At 35.8% G+C, this 23,864-nt stretch overlaps 1 protein-coding gene across 5 annotated transcripts in view; it reads right to left on the reverse strand.

Annotated features, from left to right (window-relative positions):
* Nucleotides 1–700: 700 nt before the first annotated feature.
* The window catches only part of LOC148676410 (neural cell adhesion molecule 2-like), a 923,711-nt gene continuing 900,547 nt past the window's right edge, over nucleotides 701–23,864 (reverse strand). For 3 of the 5 annotated variants that reach the window (XM_088607785.1, XM_088607759.1, XM_088607749.1), the window contains 2 exons: nucleotides 16,603–16,722; nucleotides 701–3,172 (listed from right to left, as the gene is read on the reverse strand). In XM_088607785.1, coding sequence (XP_088463911.1) covers nucleotides 3,058–3,172; nucleotides 16,603–16,722 — 235 coding nt within the window. In that variant the 3' untranslated portion in view covers nucleotides 701–3,057. The remainder of the gene's footprint in view (nucleotides 3,173–16,602; nucleotides 16,723–23,864) is intronic. The other 2 variants (XM_088607777.1, XM_088607769.1) reach the window with 1 other exon arrangement.

Below are 23,864 nucleotides of genomic sequence, written 5' to 3' on the forward strand. Positions count from 1 at the left end.
TACTTTGAGTTTACAGCTTGTCCAAAGTCATTCATTATTAATACTATTAGTAATATCTTCGGTAAAGGCTTTGATGCATAAAATATTTCTGCATAATTAAAATATTTATGATAAAGGTAGGTTGTGTACTTTTGCCCAACTGAGCAATCTTGCTTTCATAAAATATATCAACTTTTTAATGACTGATGATTAACATGCTGTAATACAAAGTTTAAATTTAAAAGCTCAAATGCTGTACATGAGAGGTTAAGCTTTATTGGCTCCTCCTGGCGGTTTTACAAGGTGATTCCGGATACTTTCCGGTATGATGTCAAATGACGCGTTACACCGCGTGATACTGCGTGATACTGATTTTTGATGCAACACGCCCACTGCGTTGTACCGTGAAGTACCCCATGCATTTTAAATGGCTGCATCTGTATGTGCAGTTTAATAAATTTTTTTGTTTTGTTAGCATAAGGCATGGTCTAAGGACTAAAACATCTGCAGTGAGCTCCCTTTTACTTATAGATTTATCAATAAAGGATAGTAACATGGTATTGATCAATGACAGATATATTACTATGTTTTTTATGTCACTTTCCATTTTCATTTTCAATAATGAGATCACTTTGTACGTTTAGAGTCCTATGAATGTTTTAGAAATGACCATGTTATTAACAGATATGTGGAAAGAACACTAAAAGCTTAATAATGGTAATTTTGGACGCAACGTTTAAACTTTATTAAAGATCAACGGTTTCTGTGAGTGACGTCATGACAGGACATGCTACATACTGCTCAATTACATTCAGAATACAACCACATGGAATTAATGTGTATAAGATGAGTAAATATTTGTGAAGCACCACAGTATTGCTGCCTATTATTATTAGTACTTTCAAATACATAGGAATTGCACTCTTAATTTTGCTTATTCTTTCATTTATATACGGTACTGTATATAGTCTCTATACTAGGGGTGGCCAGCATGGATCCTGTAGAACCACAATTAGATAGGTTTTACATGTGACTGTTGGGTTTTAAATTAATTTCCAAATTTTAAAATTTAGACCAGTCAAGCAGATAACCTGTTAAAATGTATCATAGTCTGTAGCTGTCAATGACTCACTTGTACAGTATCTCTCAGTTAATATACTAAACTGGTCAAAACTCATAGTCTCTACATTTGTTTGCCTGTTTGGCTTTCCTGCATTAAAATTATGCATAGGTGCCATTCCTGCTAGAGATTCTTAATCAGTCACCATACCAGAAACTTTAATTTCTTCACCTTATAAGTTACATATATAAATGAAACTGAACTGAAATTAAATTGACTTATTTGAACGTGATAAGTAAACATAATACTGAGATTTATTTAAGCAAGTGCACACCATCACATTAGAGCAGGCATCACAAGTCATAAATCTATGTAGACCCACTGACCTTTTGAAGAGTTTAAAAAGCAATGTAATATAAGTTATTTGTTTAAGTGGGATACAACTTTTAAATGTATAGGGAGGGAGTGAGACAGAGAATGCTGTAATAAATGCACTTTGCTAATGAGTTAGTAATTTTTTGCAATTACACAATCAGCAAAAGCTCCCCAATCATATGAAAACATGACACTCTCATGTCTTATATCACTCATTAAAAGCACAAGCTGTGATAGGCATACTAAAATACTACAGCCAAGGTATTGTGTCAATGCAATACTTTGTATTTACTGGGTTATTTTCAAATTCAGTGAAAAAATCACCCCAAATTAATTACCTCTCTAAAGTTTTTCAAAAACAAAACAGATGAAATAATAAAGTCAGAAAGATATGCAGAAAATAATCATAAGAAATCCCATCCGTAAACATGTAATTCACAAGTCAATGAAACAAAAAACCTCAGAATACAATTGAGAACATAATTCTGTCAACAACCTACACCTCAGATAATTCAGTTTCTCAGAAGTGAATTGTTTTCATTTTTGACATTGACTCCTCTGGCTTGTATGAACATTTTTAAAATACTGTTTTAAATTTATAGAGGTCCAATATACTGTACTGAACACTTCTAATAAAAATAGGAGATAATGGTATAGATACTGTAAGCAACAAGTTATTGATCACAGTAAACCAACACTGCATAATTATAATACATTTTTTACATATATGAAAATGCATTTCTAAGTGCTCTATGAAATTAATATCACTAATAAAACTAATCTGACAACTGCTAATATGCTTTGAGAGCAGCACTGAGTTTCCGAAAATGTTACAGAATTCAAAATCTTGTACTGATTTAATCAGAAAATCTGATTCACTGCCCAAAAGGCACTCCACCCTGGACACAACAGATGCATCTGTTTGACTCTTTCTATATAAATGATTGAATTTACATATTGAAAGAAAGGTCCTTGCTTTTAGTCAAGCACAGAAGTTATTAACCCAGAACTATACTGTATATTTCAGTTGCACAGCCCTGACTCATAAAATATGTATGGGGAAAAATATGAAACATTATGTAAGACAAAATTTCTTCAAGCAAGCTTTGAGGATGAGAAGAAATTAAAATCAAATTATACATATATTAGGTAAGGCAACAAAACCTCACAAACATTTACCTCCCACCATTTCTAGTTAGCTGTCTTTGAAAAGACCCAACAGAAAGCGACTATTTGAACACAGACTTTGTTCTCCCTTTATGTCAAATCCCTCTCAGAGAGCTCCTGGTTGATGGGAAAAAAACTGTGTTGGCACTCCACTGACCTGCTAATTTTTTACTTGAAGACACTGCTTTCAGAGGACAAAGAAAAAAAAAACACGTAAGCAACAAGCAGGACTTAAAATAACGTTACTGAATAGTGGTCAATACGGACCAGTGGCATCCCCCAAAGATTATTATTGATTTAACTATTTGTTGGGTCTTTCTCCATCCATATTTACACAATGGCTTAATTGCCCTGACAGTTCTCATCTCTTTTAGATTTATAATTTCCTTTTTTGGGGGGAAAATCCTGTTTTTTATCTTGGTTTTGGCCACAGGGTAGCTTGCTATTAGTGTTCTCAAATGACGATGGACTTCCCATTATGCTTTGCTGTCCTCTTCCTTTGTTTGGATGCTGTTGTCACTGTGAACTTTGACCTCGATTGCATCTGGCTTGAGAGTTTCTTTCCCATTTTCTTCTTTTAATGGTAACTTCCTAAGGAAAGAAAGTCAACTTTTTTTAGGATAGGAGAATCACAAATTAATTATTTTTGACATTACATCCAATTGACAATATAATTTAATCAGTTGATCTTTTGAACAATGCTTTAAATAGTAATGTAAAATAAGAGAGAGGGTCAGTACTCACAAAAATGATTAATTTTTGTACAGATGTAATCTTACAGTTCAAAAAGAAGCACAGATGATACATTTAAAATGTATTTTAAACTAACTTGAGATTAATTCTGTCAATAAAATATATCATAATGTTTTCAAGGTACTGCATAATTCTCATAATACCCATAGAATGTATACCAGAATAAACTTCATAATGTTTAGCAATTCAAAGTCTTTTTTCTCCAGGGAAATAATCATTAAAATGCTCCAGGCTTTCCTACTTAGGAACTTAGGAAAAAATTAATCCTACAGCACTAAGGCAAAGCATTAAGCCTGCCTTGAGACACATGAAAGAAGAGAACTCTTGATGTGTTAGGGTTCACACTTCAAACCTTTACAAGTTTCTTTTGTAATAAGTTAGAACATTGACAAGACAGCATGGTAAATTTCACATTAATTTTGGCTTTTGTTACTAAGGGAAATTGTTTGAAAAGGATGGTGACACACTTCTTATTGTTTTAGAGGAAGGTATTCAGCAGGTATTCAGCAATAACAGCATTTTTTGTATGAGTAAACCCATATTTAAAAATAATATCACAAGATGCATAAATGACGTACAGAGAGTACAATTAGTCGAATGTAATATAAATAGATATATGGGGATTATATGAACTTAGAGCAATGAAGATAATGAAGACCTCACATGCAAGAAGGTCCAAATAATTAAGTTATAAATTAAATTATTATTATTATTATAATAATTAAGTGATTTATTGTCTGCTAAAAAAAGGATGCCTCAAATGTGTCAGTTAATTAAACCAGAAATATATTTGCATTACCAGAAGCAGTGTATTTTAAAATATCACTCCCTATACAGGTATTGTCAATAGTGTTTCCATGAATTGAAATGTTCCAGTATGTTGAAATGGAAATCTAATAAGTAAATTGATTCTTAAAATGTAGAGAACTTTGCAAAAAATATATTGGTGCTTTTAGAAAATATATTTCAAGGATGTAATTGCTGTGCTACAGTACGTGCAGAATTTTAGAAAACAGTGTGTTAACAAAGTACACTGTTTAGGTTACTTTAGAAGACAATGTACCAAAACAATATATGCTGTCTGGGTCGTTAGAATTAGCCGAAAGTAACTGATAAGCTTTGAATAACAAATCTAGTGGTGCTTCTTCTCTCGCTTTATGATGTAATCTGTTTTCTCTTAGGGAAAGGGGAAGTTTTAGAAGGGACAAAGCGCTGAGCTTTTTTACAGCGCAACGTCTTATAAAAACCCTGTACTGCTTGTAACAAATTGAGTCTCTGGTTGCACTTTGCGAAGTGGCAGCAGGGCTCCCAATATTGCAATATTGAAATAAAGACCTTACTCAGGTGAGAACTCTCTCTTGTGGCTTCCTTGATAGTTATATTTCCATTACAATGTTCATGGAAAAATGTTATTAAATTATTTTCTTTTTTTATCATCTTCAATGATAATATATCTTCACTGTATTCCATCCACTTTAGACCATCGGCAATGGGCAAAAACCATCCCTGAAGTTTTATTCTCAGGCAGAATCCATTTGGTTCAATAATGGAATCTCAACTTCTGCCACCAATCCAAACTAATGCCAAGGCTCTACAGTCTTTGGCCAGACACCTTGTGAAAATTTAATATTTTATTCAATCTGTTGAGTCTAGATTGAACAAGCTGCCAAAAGTCTTTTCATAAATCACTAGATATTGTCTGCCATTCTCCAGAGTGGGTTTAATGATCTAGTCCAAACAATTTTTATGTGGCTGAAAAATCATACCATGATCAGATAGAAACTTAAACACATATGTAAACCAGATAGACTCAATGTACGTTTTTGCACATCAAATGTATTTGTATATGCCAAATATACCCCATATACTGTACTCTTAAGAAATAATAAGACTGCTGATGGATTTTAGTTCTTAATGCAAAAAATGAATAGCATGCATTTGAAAATAATAAAAATTAAAAAACAAGTTCTTGCACTTACAATAAAGAACTTCAAAATCAATTAAACTTTTTTTTAAAGAAAATAAAATATGCATTAGAAATGGACAACTCCACATTAACCAAAAATGCCACAACAAGCACTGAAGGTTATTTTGGTAAATAATAACTGTAGACCTAATGGAAGATGGTGGTGTCACAGATATGGTATGGATAAGACAATGCAGATCTCCCATGAAATTAATAGATTTAAATTTGTAGATTTGTGTTTCAGTGCTCTGTTGTGCTGCCAGAAAATGTTAATTAAACAACATAAGCCACAAAATGCCTAAGCTCAAAGTATAGTCATGCTGACGGTTAATGCTATTAATTCTAATCTTAAATACAAATAAGCAACACAACTATTCGGCAGTTAACCATTAACTTGGGTAGAGAAGTAACAAAGCACGGAGACAGCGGTTTTAATCTTTGTAAGTTCTAAATGACAAAACCTTATTTAAACAATGCTGGGAATTTTCTATTTCTATACCAGTTAGAAATTTCAGGTCTGAAAGCGGGGGAACAGTTTATCCAACAATATCATACTGTAATAACACAAAAGCAGCCTGATATCACAGCCATCAGCTTTCGAAGTACAGCTCCACCACTCCCTTGTATTAAACATGTGATTCATACATTGAGAAATACTGTAAGTGCTTTTCATGACTTAAAAGTGCTGTTATTTGAAATGATTACAGCTCATGCTCAGAGGACTTCAGAAATTACATGCTCTATCCCAAGATATCATCTCATTGCATATTTATAAATTGCATTCTTGATAATTTAACAGTTCAACAAATGCATACATTTATTAGTTCATTCTTCTATTAAAGACATTTTAAGAGATACAAAAAAGTCTAAAACTAAAAATTCCACTTGTTACATTTATACCATTCTTCTAGTAAATACTCACCGTATTTTCGCTTGTCCATTAATTTTACAGTAGCATTCAGCAATCCACAGGTTATGGAATAAAACAATTAATCTTTCTTGAACATTACATTTAAGGGGGTTAAAAAGAGTACAGACAGAGTACAGACAGAAATCCTATATACTGTACACGCATCTCACATTTACATTCACATCCATCTACATGTACACTGCATGGTCACAAACACTTTTTGTGGAGCAGGAAGAATGAACAATGTGAAAAGCCCTAAATCATGTCTCTGAGGAATTTGTGTAAGATGATACCTGAGATATACCTATAACTGTTGATAAAATATTTTGCTTAAACTGGGCTATAATTACAGTAGATATTAGGGCAAAACTACAAAAGAATTAATCTACAGGGCACGTTTTGACTATTATCAGTATCAAGCATTCATATAAAATTTAATTTAAACACCATATTACAACCTTTGCTCTGTGACATCAACAGGGATTTTTTTCTAGCTAATACCTGCTATACAGATGCAGCCATTCAAAGTGCGCGGTACAGACACCGCAGTACAGATACCGCAGGTAAGATGACACGCGATAACGCGGTGCGTGATTGGTTGACCGACAGGGGCACTCGTGGTCCGTTGGTCTGTCGTAGAAAGACTTACTGTAAACGTCTTTACTGTGCCAGTTGTAGATATTGAATTTTACCACTGAAGGGAAATCTTAGTAGCTGAGCATAAAAAGAATAGGAGCATACTGTAACGCGTGTGAAGGCCATAAACGATATTAATTTTGGAACGTAAACATACAATATATGGCTGGTCTTGGTACTTTAAAGAAAAAAATACACACCAGTATTCCATTTCTCCCTAAACATTGTAAGCTTCGAAGTCTTTAACTAACGTGATACCGGAGTCAACAAGCATACTTTTAGAATTTGATTAAAAGGGAATATAATATGGAATCGCGTATCTAAAGAATTTAATAACGGTATGATTATATCCGTGTGCTGCGGCAGGACTGTGTAAGGCTGTTTCGCCTACCTGATCATGCGAGCTGTCTTGTAGCCTACTGGTCTAGGTGCGTGACTACCAACCGGCAGGTTGTGTGTTTGAATCCAGCTGGTGTTGGACTTTTCATTTTTATTTATTTATTTTTTAATCGCGTAACATAAACATATTACCATATGCAAACTGTACTGTATACAGTATGTATATGTATATTTGATGTCTTAACTGTGCCCGTTTAATTGAATTAAAAAAAATTATTTAACACGAACATTAAGCTGTTTACATCTTCCGCCTGAGAACAGTCACCCGTTGCTACCCAACGCAGAATGGTGATTGGCTGACACTATCTGACACCCCTCTGATTGGAGAAAAAAGACGTGCTGGCGTGCTATACACACTACCAGGAAGAGGATTTCTTTCTATTCAAAACGTGTATTTTAAAAGTTTAAGAAGTAAAAACCTTACAGCGTACACAGATTTCTAAACTGATCAGGATCGTTATCTTTGTCTTATGCATAATAATGTTCACCGCTCTGTCCAGCAAATTAATAATAAACTTTATTTTATATAGCGTTTTAAACGAATAAGTTATTAGATTGCTCATAAACCTAAGCACTTGCTTTTTCTTTTTATTTAGGCTCAGATTTCAACTATAGATCGTATTATTAATAACCATAATAACAACCAACCAACAAAAACAACCATATAAACATAATGGTGGTGCTGGACCTTCCAGTTTTATTTATTTATTTTTTAATCGTGTAACATAAACATATTACCGTATGCAAACTGTACTGTATACAATATGTATATGTATATTTAATGTCTTAACTGTGCCCGTTTAAGTATTGAATATTCATATCTAATTTTACCACTGAAGGGAAATCTTAACATAAACATACAGTATATGGCTGGTCTCGGTACTTTAAAGAAAAAAATACACACCGGTATTCCATTTCTCCCTAAACATTGTAAGCTTCGAAGTCTTTAACTAACGTGATACCGGAGTCAACAAGCATACTTTTAGAATTTGATTAAAAGGGAATATAATATGGAATCGCGTATCTCAAGAAATTAATAACGATATAATTATATTCATGTTGCAAAAGAACTGCAACGGACATAAAAACTCCCTTGCATGGTTTCATTACGACCAGAATCGGTCTTGAGATATTTTTAACTTGATTTACAGTATTTGAGAGGTATGTCTTAACACCGATACTACAGTGCTTAAGTACTGCTCACGTATATGTTTCTAGGTTTATATTATGCATTTCATACGGTCAAATTACTTTTGAGCAATAAGAAGCGAGAAACGGTATGCGTTTTACTTTCGTTTTGTGCTGGGACCCGTGGATTGATTAGAGATATCAAGTACATACAAGTCATTTTTTAAATGTTGTAGTTCGTCTTGAAAAAATGTTACGAGTACATCATCTATCAACAATTACACAGGTTCTGTTTCCATATTGCGGATTTTGGTTACGTAATATTATTTTCTAGATTTCACGTTGTGAATATGATGGGATGTCTGATGGGATGTTTCTAAAAATCCACCCTCTGTAAAACGTCTTCTCTAGTTGTCCTGCATATGTATTCGCTAATGAAGCTGTGTGTTCTGAGCCTAGATCTCTACATTTCTGTATGAACCAGCTTAGAGGGCTAAAGACAGCTTGTGTTTAAATTGAGTGTAAGGCAATTTATGCTTCTAAAGTCATGGTCAGCATTTATCTTTGTACTGTGTTGTAAACTTGTTCTGTGCCAAGTCACATTATTTTATAGCGTTTTTAAAGCGTTATCAGATACGGTGTTACTGTAGTTTACTGAGTCCCATGTCACATGGTCTGTGATTGAAACCTGTAAAACCGGTTTAATTCGTCACAGCCAGCACTCTTCAGGTGTGAGGGTCTTCTGCTCAGAATGAAACGCTAAAATGTTTGTGTATATTCTAATGGTAGTGGGGGCGGGGTGTGTGGGAACAGGTTTGGTTGAAACATTTTCTCTGAAAGCATTTTCTTCTTGTAACCGATCTTGTTACAGCATGTTACAGTTTACTATTATTAACAATATTAATTTTAAGTGCTTAATGTAAAATCTTGTAAAAATATATTTTCATTGTTCAAATATACATTAAGTCTGACTATCATATAATAAGTTAAATACAAAACTAAAGAAAAAATAGGGTTAAATATAATTCAAAATATTTGCTAACAATGTTAACTGTTTATGAATAATAAAATGTATTAACTAAGGAGTAGGATGGCACAGTTGTTAGTATGTTTTTTGTTTTTTTTTAACCCAATCTCCGGGAAACCATTAGTACGATGGTGAATCGGAGATTCTCAACCCTTGCTGCGTACGACTGGAAAAGAATTCGTGATCGGATCAACGAAATGCTTCGTAGGAGGAGGCGGTCTTTTCCTCTTGTCTAACAGTCTGTCCACAAACAAAACATTCCTGTTAGACAAGAGGAATTGAAAAAAAAAATGTTGTCAATGAAAACCGGTGTGTGTGTCTCTCCCTGCTGGATGTCCCTCTCACAAACTGCTGAATGAATAAAATAATTTTATTGAAAACGAGTTTGCGATTGTCTGGTCTTTAAATTCTGGAGATACGCAATTCCATATTATATTCCCTTTTAATCAAATTCTAAAAGTATGCTTGTTGACTCCGGTATCGCGTTAGTTAAAGACTTCGATGCTTAAAATGTTTAGGGAGAAATGGAATACTGGTGTGTATGTTTTCTTTAAAGTACCGAGACCAGCCATATACTGTATGTTTAAGTTCCAAAATTAATATCGTTTATGGGCTTCACACGCGTTGCAGTATGCTCAGGCACTAAGTAAAAGGAGATGCTTCGTATTGCTTGACTAATTTTAAAAACTAAGTTATAAATATAAAAATTGCAGGCGCTGCTCTGGTGCGTCGGCTCCTACACAGTGCCTGTCTGCCGTAAGCGTTACAATATACATACAGTACCCAACACTGCTTGTACCCATCTGTCATGCAAATAAAACACCTTGAATTGAATTGAATTGAGGGGAGAAGGGGGGGATACTAAAGCCAATACTGGCTCAATGGGCTTTGACGTGCTAATGCGCTGGTTTAACGGTCCGGGTGTGGCAGGCTTCCAATGTCAACTCGACTCGATTAGAAGACAATGAACGTATTTTAGCCCTAAATGAATTAATAGCAAACATGGTTTACATAAAATACATTTTTCCAAGAAAGTTTATAATAATACGATCTATAGTTGAAATCTGAGCCTACTTTAAAAATAAAGGAAAAGCATTTTCAGAGAGCAATCACGCTGTGTTTATGTAGAAAAAGTGATTAGGTTTATGAGCAATCTAATTACCTATTCGCTTAAAACGCTATATAAAATAAAGTTTATTTAGAGATGAATGATCAGTGTCGCAGTTTAAATAATGTGAGTCAGGAAACTAACACAGCGCCACCGGATTTAATAACGCAATAAAAACGCTATAAAATAATGTGACACAGTACAGCACAGTACAACAATACTGACCATGACTTTAAAAGCATAAATTACCTTACACTCAATTTAAACACAAGCTGTCTTTCTGTATGAACCTCTAAGCTGGTTCATACAGAAAATGTAGAAATGCATTAGCCTGATCATGATTAAAAAACACATAATTAAACACGCGTTTGCGATTTAAATCAGAACACGATTTAAATCAATATAAATGTTTATATTGTAACGCATACTGTCCAGCCTCCATTTCTCTATAAAAATTTACTGTTGCACACACACACACAATAGAAGCAGGAACCGCTGTCAGAAGGGAAGATATATTCAAAATATCGCAAATATCGATCATGTTGCGATATTTTGAAATATAAAAGTCAATTGATTGTCCATAATATCGCTTACCTATTTTTTCGAAGAAATGTTTGTTAAAATAAAAGTCCAGCACCAGCTGGATTCGAACACACAACCTGCCAGCTGGTAGTCACGCACCTAGACCAGTAGGCTACAAGACAGCTCGCATGATCAGGTAGGCGAAACAGCCTTACACAGTCCTGCCGCAGTACACGGATATAATCATACCGTTATTAAATTCTTGAGATACGCGATTCCATATTATATTCCCTTTTAATCAAATTCTAAAAGTATGCTTGTTGACTCCGGTATCACGTTAGTTAAAGACTTCGAAGCTTACAATGTTTAGGGAGAAATGGAATACCGGTGTGTATTTTTCCTTGTGATATTTTAAGCTCTAGTTGAATGATAGGTGTCGCATTTTAAATCATTTTCGTAGCTAGAAATTATGAAACGCCCTGTTAAAAGCAAGGAAGTTTTTATGCCCCGTTGAAGTAAAACAAAATGCCTGACAAAGTATGGCTTGGACAGATTCCAAGTGCTTGTACAAATGTGCTAAAGAAATTATACTTTGAGTATACAGCTTGTCCAAAGTCATCCATTATTAATACTATTAGTAATATCTTCAGTAAAGGCTTTGATGCATAAATATTTCTGATAAAGGTAGGTTGTGTACTTCTGTCCAACTGAGCAATCTTGCTTTCATAATATATACCAACATTTGAATGACTGATGATTAACATGCTGTAATACACAGTTCAAAATTAAAGGCTCAAATGCTGTACATGAGAGGTTAAGCTCCCCCTGGCGGTTTTACAAGGCGACGCCGGATAGTTAGTCACGTGACACACGTGACACGCGTGATACCGCGTGATACTGTGACACGCCCACCGGGGTATGCCGCGAAATACCTCACCCATTTTGAATGGCTGCATCTGTATGTTTGACTAAAAACCACTCTTATCGAAGAAAGAATTAAACATAAAGAAATTAAAACATGTCAGAGAAACAAGCCCTTAACAAATAACTTAAATGATTAGTTTGTGTGTTGTGTAAAAAGAAACAGCATCCACATTCTCTGCATAATTTATAACAATTTATGAGCTTAAAATTAGAACAAAAATACATTCTCCATGGTTTCTGTCATTCAGCTTTTATGTCAAAGCATACACAGCACTATGAGCACTGTCATTGAAAAACTGAAGCAAGACTGATTGTGAGGTGTAGCGGCGAGGCTTATTAAAATACAGGAATTCAGTTTTCTGCTCCCTTGCCAGTCCCTCTCTCTTTCATCTCAGTGGTGCTTGATACAGAGAGGCCATTCCATTTGGTTCAAACTTAAGGTGTTCTTCTAGGTGATAGAGTGTCCTGATAAGGAACAGCTCCCCAATGCTGAGATTCTCCAGCAACCTTCACAAATGGAATCTCTGGTGCCTTAAAGTCTGAGATTCCAAGGGAGTCTTATTCAAAGCAGGTTTACAACTCTAAGGTTGTGCATAAGGTTGTGCAGAGTGCATCGTTACTCATCAAGAGCCAATCAGGAACTGGTAGGGCAGGTTAACCCCACGTGGGTCTCTGATGCCCATGAAACTTTCAACCAATGAATGGCCTGCATTTCCTCCAGGTAAAACAAACAACACAGAGCGCCTGTAGAACAGTTCCCAGGAGCAGGACATTCTCGCAGCGCGCCTGCTGGACATTCAGGGCTCCTCCTGAACATCCTCAGACCCAGCCCGGACCACCACGTAACGGCCAGTGTGTCCGAGTAGTAGGACTTTCCTTTGTTCTAAGAGTGAAGAACGGAGGTTGCCAGCGAGTAACCAAAGGATCCACCCGAGGTTAGCCAGCAGCAAGCCTCGTGAACCCAATCTGAAGCTAAGGATTCAGGACTAGCGCTTCATCAGGAGCGAACCGGTCCTCTTCCTGACCTGCTGGGACCCGCAGTCACTTTTCTCCTGTGCACAAACTTTGCTAGTTTCAGCCAACACTAACTAGCTGGTCTTCAGAGAGCATCAGTAGCAGGAATCTCTCCCACCACATCGCAAGCCGCACAGAGCCAGAGAGCGCCGATTGGACAGCAACAAGCCTGCCACTGCTTCTTTGTGCCTGCAGGAGATCTGACTCCAAACAGATTGGATGAGTATTCAACATTCTGCATTACAGCTCGAGAATTCAATTGTTACCTCAACCCCAGTTGATATCAATTTAATTCTTATGAGTGATGTACTTGTTTTGAGTATCTAGTGTAGAAGTTGTAACCAAGTTCATTTACGAAACGGTCTAAATGAATGTTTATTCCATGCTTTTTTTCAGCATGGAATAAACCTATAACTTGTTCCTTTGCAGCCTATGCATGCTGACGCAGCTACCCACCTACAGATGCAGCCATTCAAAATGCGGGGGCTATACCGCGTTATTTTCCGGTACGCTGTACGCAGTCTACCGTGAGTTACCGGTAAATACCGTGAGTTACCTATAAATACCGCTAGTTACCGTAAATTCTTCTATAATACCGCAAGCAAAATAATAGTATCCGGAATTTCCGCAAGGTGGAGCTAATAAAGCTCAACCTCTCATGTTTGAGCTGTCGCCATCAAAGTCTTTAACGAAGATATTACTAATATTACTAATAGTACTAATATTGTCTGCTAAAAAACCTTGGACAAGCTGTAAGTGTAAACTCAAAGTATTGCCCTGGTCCTCATTCTTTTTTTCATTGACCGTCTTTGTAAAAGTAACACCACAGCATTTCGCAATCACGCATTTTTTTCCAATCATGCAAAGTACAGTAATTTTTGAGAATCGATTCACCATGCCTTTCACATGCTCATAAAAGACATTAATTTAGGAACATAAACATATTACCGTATGCAAACTGTACTGTATACAGTATGTATATGTATATTTAATGGCTTAACTGTGCCCGTTTAAGTATTGAATATTTATATGGAATTTTACTACTGAAGGGAAATCTTAGTGCCTGAGCATAAAAAGAATAGGAGCATACTGCAACGCGTGTGAAGGCCATAAACGATATTAATTTTGGAACTTAAACATACAGTATATGGCTGGTCTCGGTACTTTAAACAAAACATACACACCAGTATTCCATTTCTCCCTAAACATTTTAAGCATCGAAGTCTTTAACTAATGTGATACCGGAGTCAACAAGCATACTTTTAGAATTTGAATTCTAATCGAATTGGAATCGTGTATCGCAAGAAATTAATAACGATATAATTATATTCATGTTGCAAAAAAACTGCAACGGACATAAAAACTCCCTTGCTTTTAACAGAGCGTTCCATAATTTCTAACTACGAAAATTATTTAAACCGCGACACTTATCATTCAACCAGAGCCCGAAATATCACAAGGATCCTCTAGAGCACAGCAAAGACTGTATTAAAAGAATCGCGTATCTCAAGAAATTAATAAGATATAATTATATTTGTGTACTGCGACAGGGCTGTGTAGGGCTGTTTCACCTCTGTCTTCATGTGACTATATTCAAAAGCCATTTAGCAAAGAGGGGATGAGAAGAGTGACAAACTAGCATACAGTACAGTACTTCAGATCTTTTTTTCTGAATCGGGGAAAATCTGATCATGTTTCTCTATAACAATAATAAAAAACATTGCCACACCCGGACTGTTAAACCAACGCATTAGCACGTCAAAGCCCATTGAGGAGCCGGGCGCAATAACTGTTTTGTCCCTTGATTTACTGATCTGCATTAATTACAGAAATCGAGTTACTGCTCTTTGCAGACGAACTGGTCCTGCTGTCGCCCACAGAACAGAGGCTGCTGCAGAACCTGGCGCTGCTGGAGCAGCACTGTCAGACCTGAGCGCTGACAGTCAATCTGGACAAGACCAGAGTTATGGTTTTCCAGAAAAAAAGCCAGACCCCCATTAGTCTTCCTGAGATCGTCGGATTATGAACGAATAAAAGCATCTTATTAAAAATGCGTTTGCTTTTGTCTGGGTATTTACTTTGTAATCTGTGGTTTACATCTACTGTATTGTTTTGAGATGCCACTTATAAGGTGATATGTAAAATAAAGTTTTTTATTATTGTTATAGAGAAACATGATCAGATTTTCCCTGGTTCAGAAAAAAGACGATTAAAATCTGTAATCTTTCCACTTGTATGTCATCTGAAAATACAAGAAGTTTCTGCTTTGTGCTAAGACATTAACGAGTACAACCCCCCTCTCTGCAGGAGTGCTGGCTGTGACGAATTAAACCGGTTTCACAGGTCAACCAGTCACAATGCGCGTGTGTGTACCGCGCACTTTGAATGGCTGCATCTGTAAATGAATGATATACTGAACGTATGTCTCTCTTGGTATTCGTAACTCTTCATGATTGAATATATACCTGTTGTATTCTGCTAATCCTCACAATAAGATCTGTTATGTTTATATTCACATTTTATATATCAATAAATGTATTTAATGTATTAGTTCCCGTGTGTGTGCGTTGTTTGAGTTATCCTGCAAGGTTGGATTCTAATAGCCATCAGAAGAATCATTTTTGTGACTTACTGCTACAATTAATAATTGTCCCAGTTAAGCACAACCCCTACATTTACTGGTGCCTCATGAGAGGATACCTACAGAGGCTCAAAATCCCCAGTACCAAGTATATCACCAGAGCACTGATAAATATAGCCTGTGAACAAAACATTAAAGATAAAGATTCCAAGAAAGAAACCCTGCTTATACAGATGTAAGCTCTGTGTAGTAATTACTGCAAAATTAGTGCATTATGTTAAGCAAACCAAACAAAATAACACAAAAAATAAACAGAAATGGCACATTAGTAAAATATTCCAGCACAAAAGTAAGGATATATCTTACTATACCATAACCTACATCCTGTACTGTAAGACAACAGTGATAATGCAAAATATAATGCTAAGTGGGAATATTTTTATAGTGGTTGTATTTGCTCAAAATATGACAAGTACCGCCAAAATAAAACATATAATAATACATTTGTTCAGTATCATTAAGATATATTTGCTCTGATGAGTTTCTCAGCTAAATGACAGGCTTCAATTTGAAATGGGAGGTGACATTCTAAAGTCAGCATCCCTCACTCTGAAAAAAGTTCCTCAGACCACACCACTCTCCTGTGCTTTTCCTGTACGCTGAGAATCCATCTCATTGAAGGCTGACAGCTTTTCTTATTTATTTTTGAACAGTCCTGTGTTTTGCAATCTGCATGATGTTAATTTGTATGCTTTTTTATTCCCTGTTGTCTGTCCAGCTCATCTTGTGATACTCACTATATAATACTTGTGATACTTGGATATTTACCAAGTCAGAAAACCAGAAATGGGGCCTACGTTCTTTTTAAAAGTCGACTTAGTAAACAACATATAGTTTTAAAATGAAGACAACATAAAACATCATCTCTCTTACAGGTTTATTAAGGAGTACTATGAAAGCACCGCTTAGGCTTCATGTTTGGGAGTTTGTACCTGACCCTACATTCTCCAGATAAAAAGCACTTCTAAGTGAGCCAATAAAATCAACTCTTACTCAGGCTCTGTGAGTGGTGTGGTCTCATTGGGCTCGTTAATAGGGCTCCCATCATCAGGGTTAGTTATTCTCTCCTCTTCTGTTCTCATCTCAACAATGGGCTCCTTTGACCCATCCTTCCTGCACATACCAACAGAATTCAGTCATTAGCAGCCCATAGAAAACAGTCTCTGCAACACAAAGAAGAGCAAAGGCTCTGTCTTGCCTTAGTCCTTTGCAAGAGTTCAGTGTATGTTATTTGCAATATAGTGAACCAAAGTAGAATTCCCTGCCTTGTTTGTCAAACCTGCTGAATCTTATAGTAACATCACAGAATATCAGAATTGTACTTCTAATCTGAAGAAATAGTATAAAGAAGTAATTTAAAAAAATGATACTGGAATATTAGCATCAAGGCTGTTTTATCCTAATTATAATTCATGCTCGGTATAAAATCTGAATTAATATGATCTGAAATGAATACACACATGTACATACTGTACATATTATTTCACACAGAAATACATTTATTTCCTTTATGTTTGAGAACATAAAATCTAACAAATCTGTTAGAAATAATCACAAAGCTGTGAAACAGGTAGGCAATCTAAACCTGTTAATAGAGAACAGTATATATCTTCAAGAATGCATTTTTGCAAGCTGCACATGAAGCATCTAGTTTATCAGGGGCTCCGGTGTAGCTGTTTGCTGTGAAAATAAATATAATATACAGATGCAGCCATTCAAAATGCGCAGGCGATACCGCATTATTTTGCGGTGCGCTTTACGCAGTCTACCACGAGTTACCGTAAATTCTCCTATAATACCGCAAGCAAAATAATAGTATCCGGAATTTCTGCAAGGTGGAGCTAATAAAGCTCAACCTCTCATGTTTGAGCTGTCGCCATCAAAGTCTTTAACAAAGATATTACTAATAGTATTAATAATGAATGACCTTGGACAAGCTGTAAACTCAAAGTATTGCCCTGTCCACATTCTTTTATTCATTGACCGTCTTTGTAAAAGTAACACCACAGCATTTTTGCAATCACACATTTGTTTCCAATCATGCAAGGTACAGTAATTTTTGAGAATCGATTCACCATGCCTTTCACATGCTCATAAAAGTGATTGATATAGGAACAAAAACATATTATCGTATGCAAACTGTACTGTATACAGTATGTATATGTATATTTAATGTCTTAACTGTGCCCATTTAAGTATTGAATATTTGGAATTTTACCACTGAAGGGAAATCTTAGTACCTGATGTGACCTTGCTGGTGGCGCAGTGGGTTAGGTTCCTGACTCCCACTGGCGCCATGAATTTCCTTTAACAAACATTTCTTTGAAAAAATGAAACATTTCCCTGAGTCAGAGATTAAATAAAAGCTCACTCGCACCAAACAAATTTATATTTCTAAATATCAGAACATGATCGAATTTAAGTCATTTTAATAACAATTAATAGTCACCTAGGCGTTACAATATAAACATTTATATTGATTTAAATCGCGTTTTGATTTAAATCGCAAACGCAGGTTTAAATATATGTGTTTTTTGATTCACAATCAGACAAATGCAACATAAATTGATATCTTCGTCTTCTAAGTATCTTAATAAACTTTCAGCATAACTTTCTCCCCGTTTAGATTTATTTTTCTTGGGATCTTGGGATCAAACGTAGAAAGATTAGATTGTAATCGTTTTTATTTTTTAAATACATTTTAGAAAAGTGAAATCTATACTAAAAAGCTGTACACCACCTGCTATAAAGATACATATTGTAATACTTTCGAGTTCGGATAGGACAGACACGAGAACTCAGACTTGCGGAGTTAAAGCAAGTTAAAGCCTTGATTTTATATATCACCTTTAAAAGTGTCATCTCAAAGCAAAGTAAATACCCAACACTGATTGTACCCATCTGTCATGCTAATAAAGCACCTTCAATTGAATTGAATTGAGGGAGAGAGGGGGGGAGGGCGAGCGAGAGAGCCAGGACAGACAGGCAAATAAGATACACTCCACAGACATTCACAACAGCGACATATCATAAAACGTTTGCACATATAGTTAAGTTATTACTTGGTTTTCAAAGTGCAATGAAATACAATATTGTTGTTGTTGCTGTTATTGCTGTTTTTATCCTGTAAGGCGTTTTGAAAAGCCACCTTTAAAGGCGATATATAAAAGCGCTGATTCTTGTTCCGCCAGGGATTCAATTTTTTTTTTTTTTAATCGCGTATCTAAGGAAATAGCATGTTTAACCTTGTTCATGCACAAACAGTGGCATGTTACATTTTTAATTTGGGTGTCTCCTCTTGCCAGAAAGCTCTAAATTGCATTTTGAGTGCGGTTTTTGACTTTTTTAAAATTGCAACCCATAAATAATGCTGATACCGTTTAGAGTTTCATTTTATTTTAAACTGTATTACAGCAGTACAATGCAACGTAAATTGCAAAAATGCACTTGGAATCTGTCCAAGCCCTACTCTGTCAGGCATTTTCTTTTACTGTAACGGACACAAAAACTCCCTTGCTTTTAACAGAGCGTTTAATAATTTCCAACTACGGAAATTATTTAAACTGCGACACTTATCATTCAACCAGAGCTCGAAATATCACAAGGATCCTCTACAGCACAGCAAAGACTGTATTAAAAGTATACTAGTGACAAACTAGTATACTTTAGATCTTTTTTTTCTGAACCGGGGAAAATCTGATCATGTTTCTCTATAACAATAATAAAAAACATTATTTTACATATCACCTTTATGTGATATCACCTTAAGGACAGCACATACAAGGGTTAATTGCACAATGGAGCGCGCAAAGAAATTTAAAATAATCTTCTTTAGGTGTGAGGGCAGGAGTGGATCGCAGAAGGCATAATCAGCAAATTAGGAAAACAAAGAACAGGACAGGTGAGACGTTTATCCAGAGAGCGAGTGATCAGAAAAAGAAACAGCTGTTACGCCCAGGTTTTACGCACCCTCTCTGCTGAATGAATAAAAGCATTTTATTAAAAACGCGTTTGCGTTTGTCTGGGTATTTACTTTGTAATCTGTGGTTTACATCTACTGTATTGCTTTGGAATGCCTCTTTTAAAGGTGATATGTAAAATAAAGTTTTTTATTATTGTTATAGGGAAACATGATCAGATTTTCGCTGGTTCAGAAAAAAGACGATTAAAATTTTTAATCTTTCCACTTGTATGTCATCGAAAAATACAAGAAGTTTCTGCTTTGTGTAAGGATGGTATCAAAAAGTAATCTAAGTGGTGAGAAAACTGTGCTCCTCAAAGCGCTTTACAGGATAAAAATAATAACAACAATAGTGTTAGGCTGGGCAAACTATTTTTTTATAGAAATACAAAATGAGATATAATCATGTGTTCCGGCTAAGACATTAATGAGTACAACCCCCCTCTCTGCAGGAGTGCTGGCTGTGACGAATTAAACCGGTTTCACAGGTATTTTCAAAGTAGAAGGGGGCGAGATTTCCAGCGAAAGACACCTCCCCCCTCCAAAACCAAGGAAGTACAGTACTTACTAGTTAAGAAAGCTAGGCTCCTCAATGAAATCGCTTTAACATGCTAATGCGTTGGTGTAACAGTCCGGGTGTGGCAAGCTTCTAATGTCAATTCGACTCGATTGGAAGACAATGATCATATTCTAGCCCTAAATGAATTAATATGGTTTACATAAAATACATTTTTCCAAGAAAGTTTATAATAATACGATCTATAGTTGAAATCTGAGCCTAAATAAAAAGAAAAAGCATTTTCAGAGAGCAATCACGCTGTGTTTATGTAGAAAAAGTGATTAGGTTTATGAACAATCTAATTACTTATTCGTTTAAAACGCTATATAAAATAAAGTTTATTATTAATTTGCTGGACAGAGCGGTGAAAATTATTATGGATAAGACAAAGATAACGATCCTGATCAGTTTAGAAATCTGTGTACGTTGTAAGGTTTTTACTTCTTAAACTTTTAAAATACACGTTTCGAATAGAAAGAAATCATCTTCCTGGTACAGTATGTATAGCAAACCATCACGTCTTTTTTCTCCAATCAGAGGGGTTAAAAGCAAAGGAGATTGTCTGTTATAGTGGACATAAAAACAAGAGTTCGCTGGCATTATATCCTAGAAGACACAGACCGGCACCAGACCGGGAGAATGCCCGCAGCGTAAAAGAAAATGCCTGATGAACTAAGGATTGGACAGTTTCCAAGGGCTTGTACAATCGATGGAAATGTTCAAATAAATGTGCAAAAGAAATAAACAAAATAATCATTTATTTCTTTATCATATTGGCTAGCTAATGTCCTCTCTTTGCTAGTTAGTGGCTGTGTTTCTGCATTGGGTAGCAACGAGCGACTGTTCTCAGGCGGAAGATGTAAAAAGCTTAATTTTCGTGTTAAATATTTTTTTAATTAAAATTCATTCTATACAGCAATAGCATATTTAAAGTTTCATAAAACTTTCATGCTTAAAATATTTAGTGAGAAATGGAAGACTGGTGTGTATTTTTTCTTTAAACTATCAAGAGCAGCCATACACAGTACAGTTTACGTTCATACAGTAATGTTTATGTTCCTAAATTAATATCGTTTATGACCTTCAGATGCATTATGCTCCTCTTCTTTTTATGCTCAGCTACTAAAATTTCCCTTTAGTGGTAAAATTCCATATAAATATTCAAAACTAAGCAGATTAAAATGTGCACAGTAAAGACATTAAATGATTAAATCTTTTCACTACCAACCAATGCACCACGAGTGCCCCTGTCGGTCATTTTGGCCAGCCAATCACTTACCTTGGTGGGTTGTGGGTAGATTACCGTACCGCGGGTTTGTACCGCGCATTTTGAATTGCTGCATCTGTATGTGAATATAAATTACACGGCAATGTATTTCATAGCCCTCTAAATATGAATGTATTAATGCTACTTTATTTGATCTGACCTACAAACTGATCTATAATATGAGCCTTGTCACAGCATTTAGTCCTTTGAAGTCATAATCAAGCTGTTGCTGACATCCTTGGGTGCATACTGTAAGTAAACAAAAAATGGCTGTTGTCAGCATGGATGTGTTTCAAAGTCAGTGCTTACAGAGGTCTTGTCAAAAATAAGTTATTTAATAAGTTTAATAAGTTCTACAAAAATAAAACGTGCCTGAATTTCTCATCAGTGCATTAGAAACAGTATAATGATATTCAATCTCTGCAAGGGACACAAGCAGGGTTATTTAAAGAAGTAAAACATTTGATCCAGCTTTTCCAGCATGATTAATATCAGAAATTCAATTGCACTACATCCTTTTTCAAAAAACAACATGGCAAGACAAAAATAGGAAAGACATTTGAAATGAATATCACAATTTGAAATATATAGTATCTGCTGAAAAATGGAAAAAAAATAGTGAGGGGTTATAAATACAGAAGCAATATATGCCCTAATGACATAAAATACTGTATTTAAGGTTAATATAGGGGATACTATAAAAACCTAATTGATGTTAAATCTATTGGTTCACCTAAAAACCCTCTTTGACAGTCACCAGTGTCAGCTTGGAAGGCACTGACACTGAGTTTCCATTTGGAATTTAATTCACTTTTCACCTTATCTATGACAGAAACATTAAATTGTCCTGTAAATGTGCTATATTGGATGGCATAGTGGCACAGTGGTTAAGATTGCTACCTCTCCGTCCTGGGGCTGTAAAGTCAGTTTCATTAGGTACTAGCTGAGTGGAGTTTGTATGTTCTCCCTGTGACTGTATCGGTTTTTCCCAGGTGTTCTACTTTCCTCCTACAGTTCAAAGACTGGTGGTTTAATTGGCTTCTTGGAAAATTGACTCTTATGTGAGTGTGTGTGAGTTTGTGTCTATGTGTGCCCTGCAATGGACTAGCATCCTATCCAGGGTGTATCCTGCCATGAGCCTGTTGCTCTGAGTTCTGGAGCCCTGTACAGCCCTGTACTGGATAAAGTGGTAAGAGAATGGATCTTCAAGCACAAATGAAAAAAAGAAGTGAACTAATTTTAGGAGCATATGAACCAGAAAAAAAAACTTGTTAAAAAATTATCAGGTGGAAAATAAGACAGAAAACGTTCTTACAATGAAATAAATAAGATTAAAAGCATAAAAAAGTTTATTGTCTTGCTAGCCATTAAACTATTATATATGTTATGTACAGTGGTGTGAAAAAATGTTTGCCCCCTTCCTGATTTCTTATTTTTTTGCATGTTTGTCACACTGAAATGTTTCAGATCATCAAACAAATTGAAATATTAGACAAAGATAACACAAGTAAACACAAAATGCAGTTTTTAAATGGAGGTTTTTATTATTAAGAGAAAAAAATCCAAACCTACATGGCCCATTGTTGAAAAAGTGATTGCCCCCCCTGTTAAAACATAAATCAACTGTGGTTTATCACATCTTTGGAAAGCTGAGTTCAATTTCTCTAGCCACACCCAGGCCTGATTACTGCCACACCCGTTCTCAATCCAGAAATCACTTAAATAGGACCTGCCTGACAAAGTGAAGTAGACCAAAAGATCCTCAAAAGCAAGACATCATGCTGCGATCCAAAGAAATTCAGGAACAAATGAGAAACAGAGTAATTGAGATTTATCAGTCTGGAAAAGGTTATAAAGCCATTTCTAAAGCTTTAGGACTCCAACAAACCACAGTGAGAGCCATTATCCACAAATGGCGAAAACATGGAACAGTGGTGAACCTTCCCAGGAGTGGCCGGCCGACCAAAATTACCCCAAGAGCGCAGCAACGACTCATCCAAGAGGTCACAAAAAAACCCACAGCAACATCCAAAGAACTGCAAGCTTCACTTGCCTCAGTTAAGGTCAGTGTTCATGACCCACCATGAGAAAGAGACTGGGCAAAAATGGCCTGCATGGCAGAGTTCCAAGACGAAAACCACTGCTGAGCAAAAAGAATATAAAGGCTCGTCTCAGTTTTGCCAGAAAACATCTTGATGATCCCCAAGACTTTTGGGATAATACTCTGTGGACTGATGAGACAAAAGTTGAACTTTTTAGAAGGTGTGTGTCCCATTACATCTGGCGTAAAAGTAACACAGCATTTCAGAAAAGGAACATCATACCAACAGTAAAATATGGTGGTGGTAGTGTGATGGTCTAGGGCTGTTTTGCTGCTTCAGGACCTGGAAGACTTGCTGTGGTAAATGGAACCATGAATTCTGCTGTCTACCACAAAAAAACCTGAAGGAGAATGTCCAGCCATCTGT

This window comes from Lepisosteus platostomus, chromosome 2 (assembly GCF_059453375.1).
Source record: "Lepisosteus platostomus isolate fLepPlt1 chromosome 2, fLepPlt1.hap1, whole genome shotgun sequence".
In the NCBI taxonomy this organism is placed as follows: domain Eukaryota; kingdom Metazoa; phylum Chordata; class Actinopteri; order Semionotiformes; family Lepisosteidae; genus Lepisosteus; species Lepisosteus platostomus.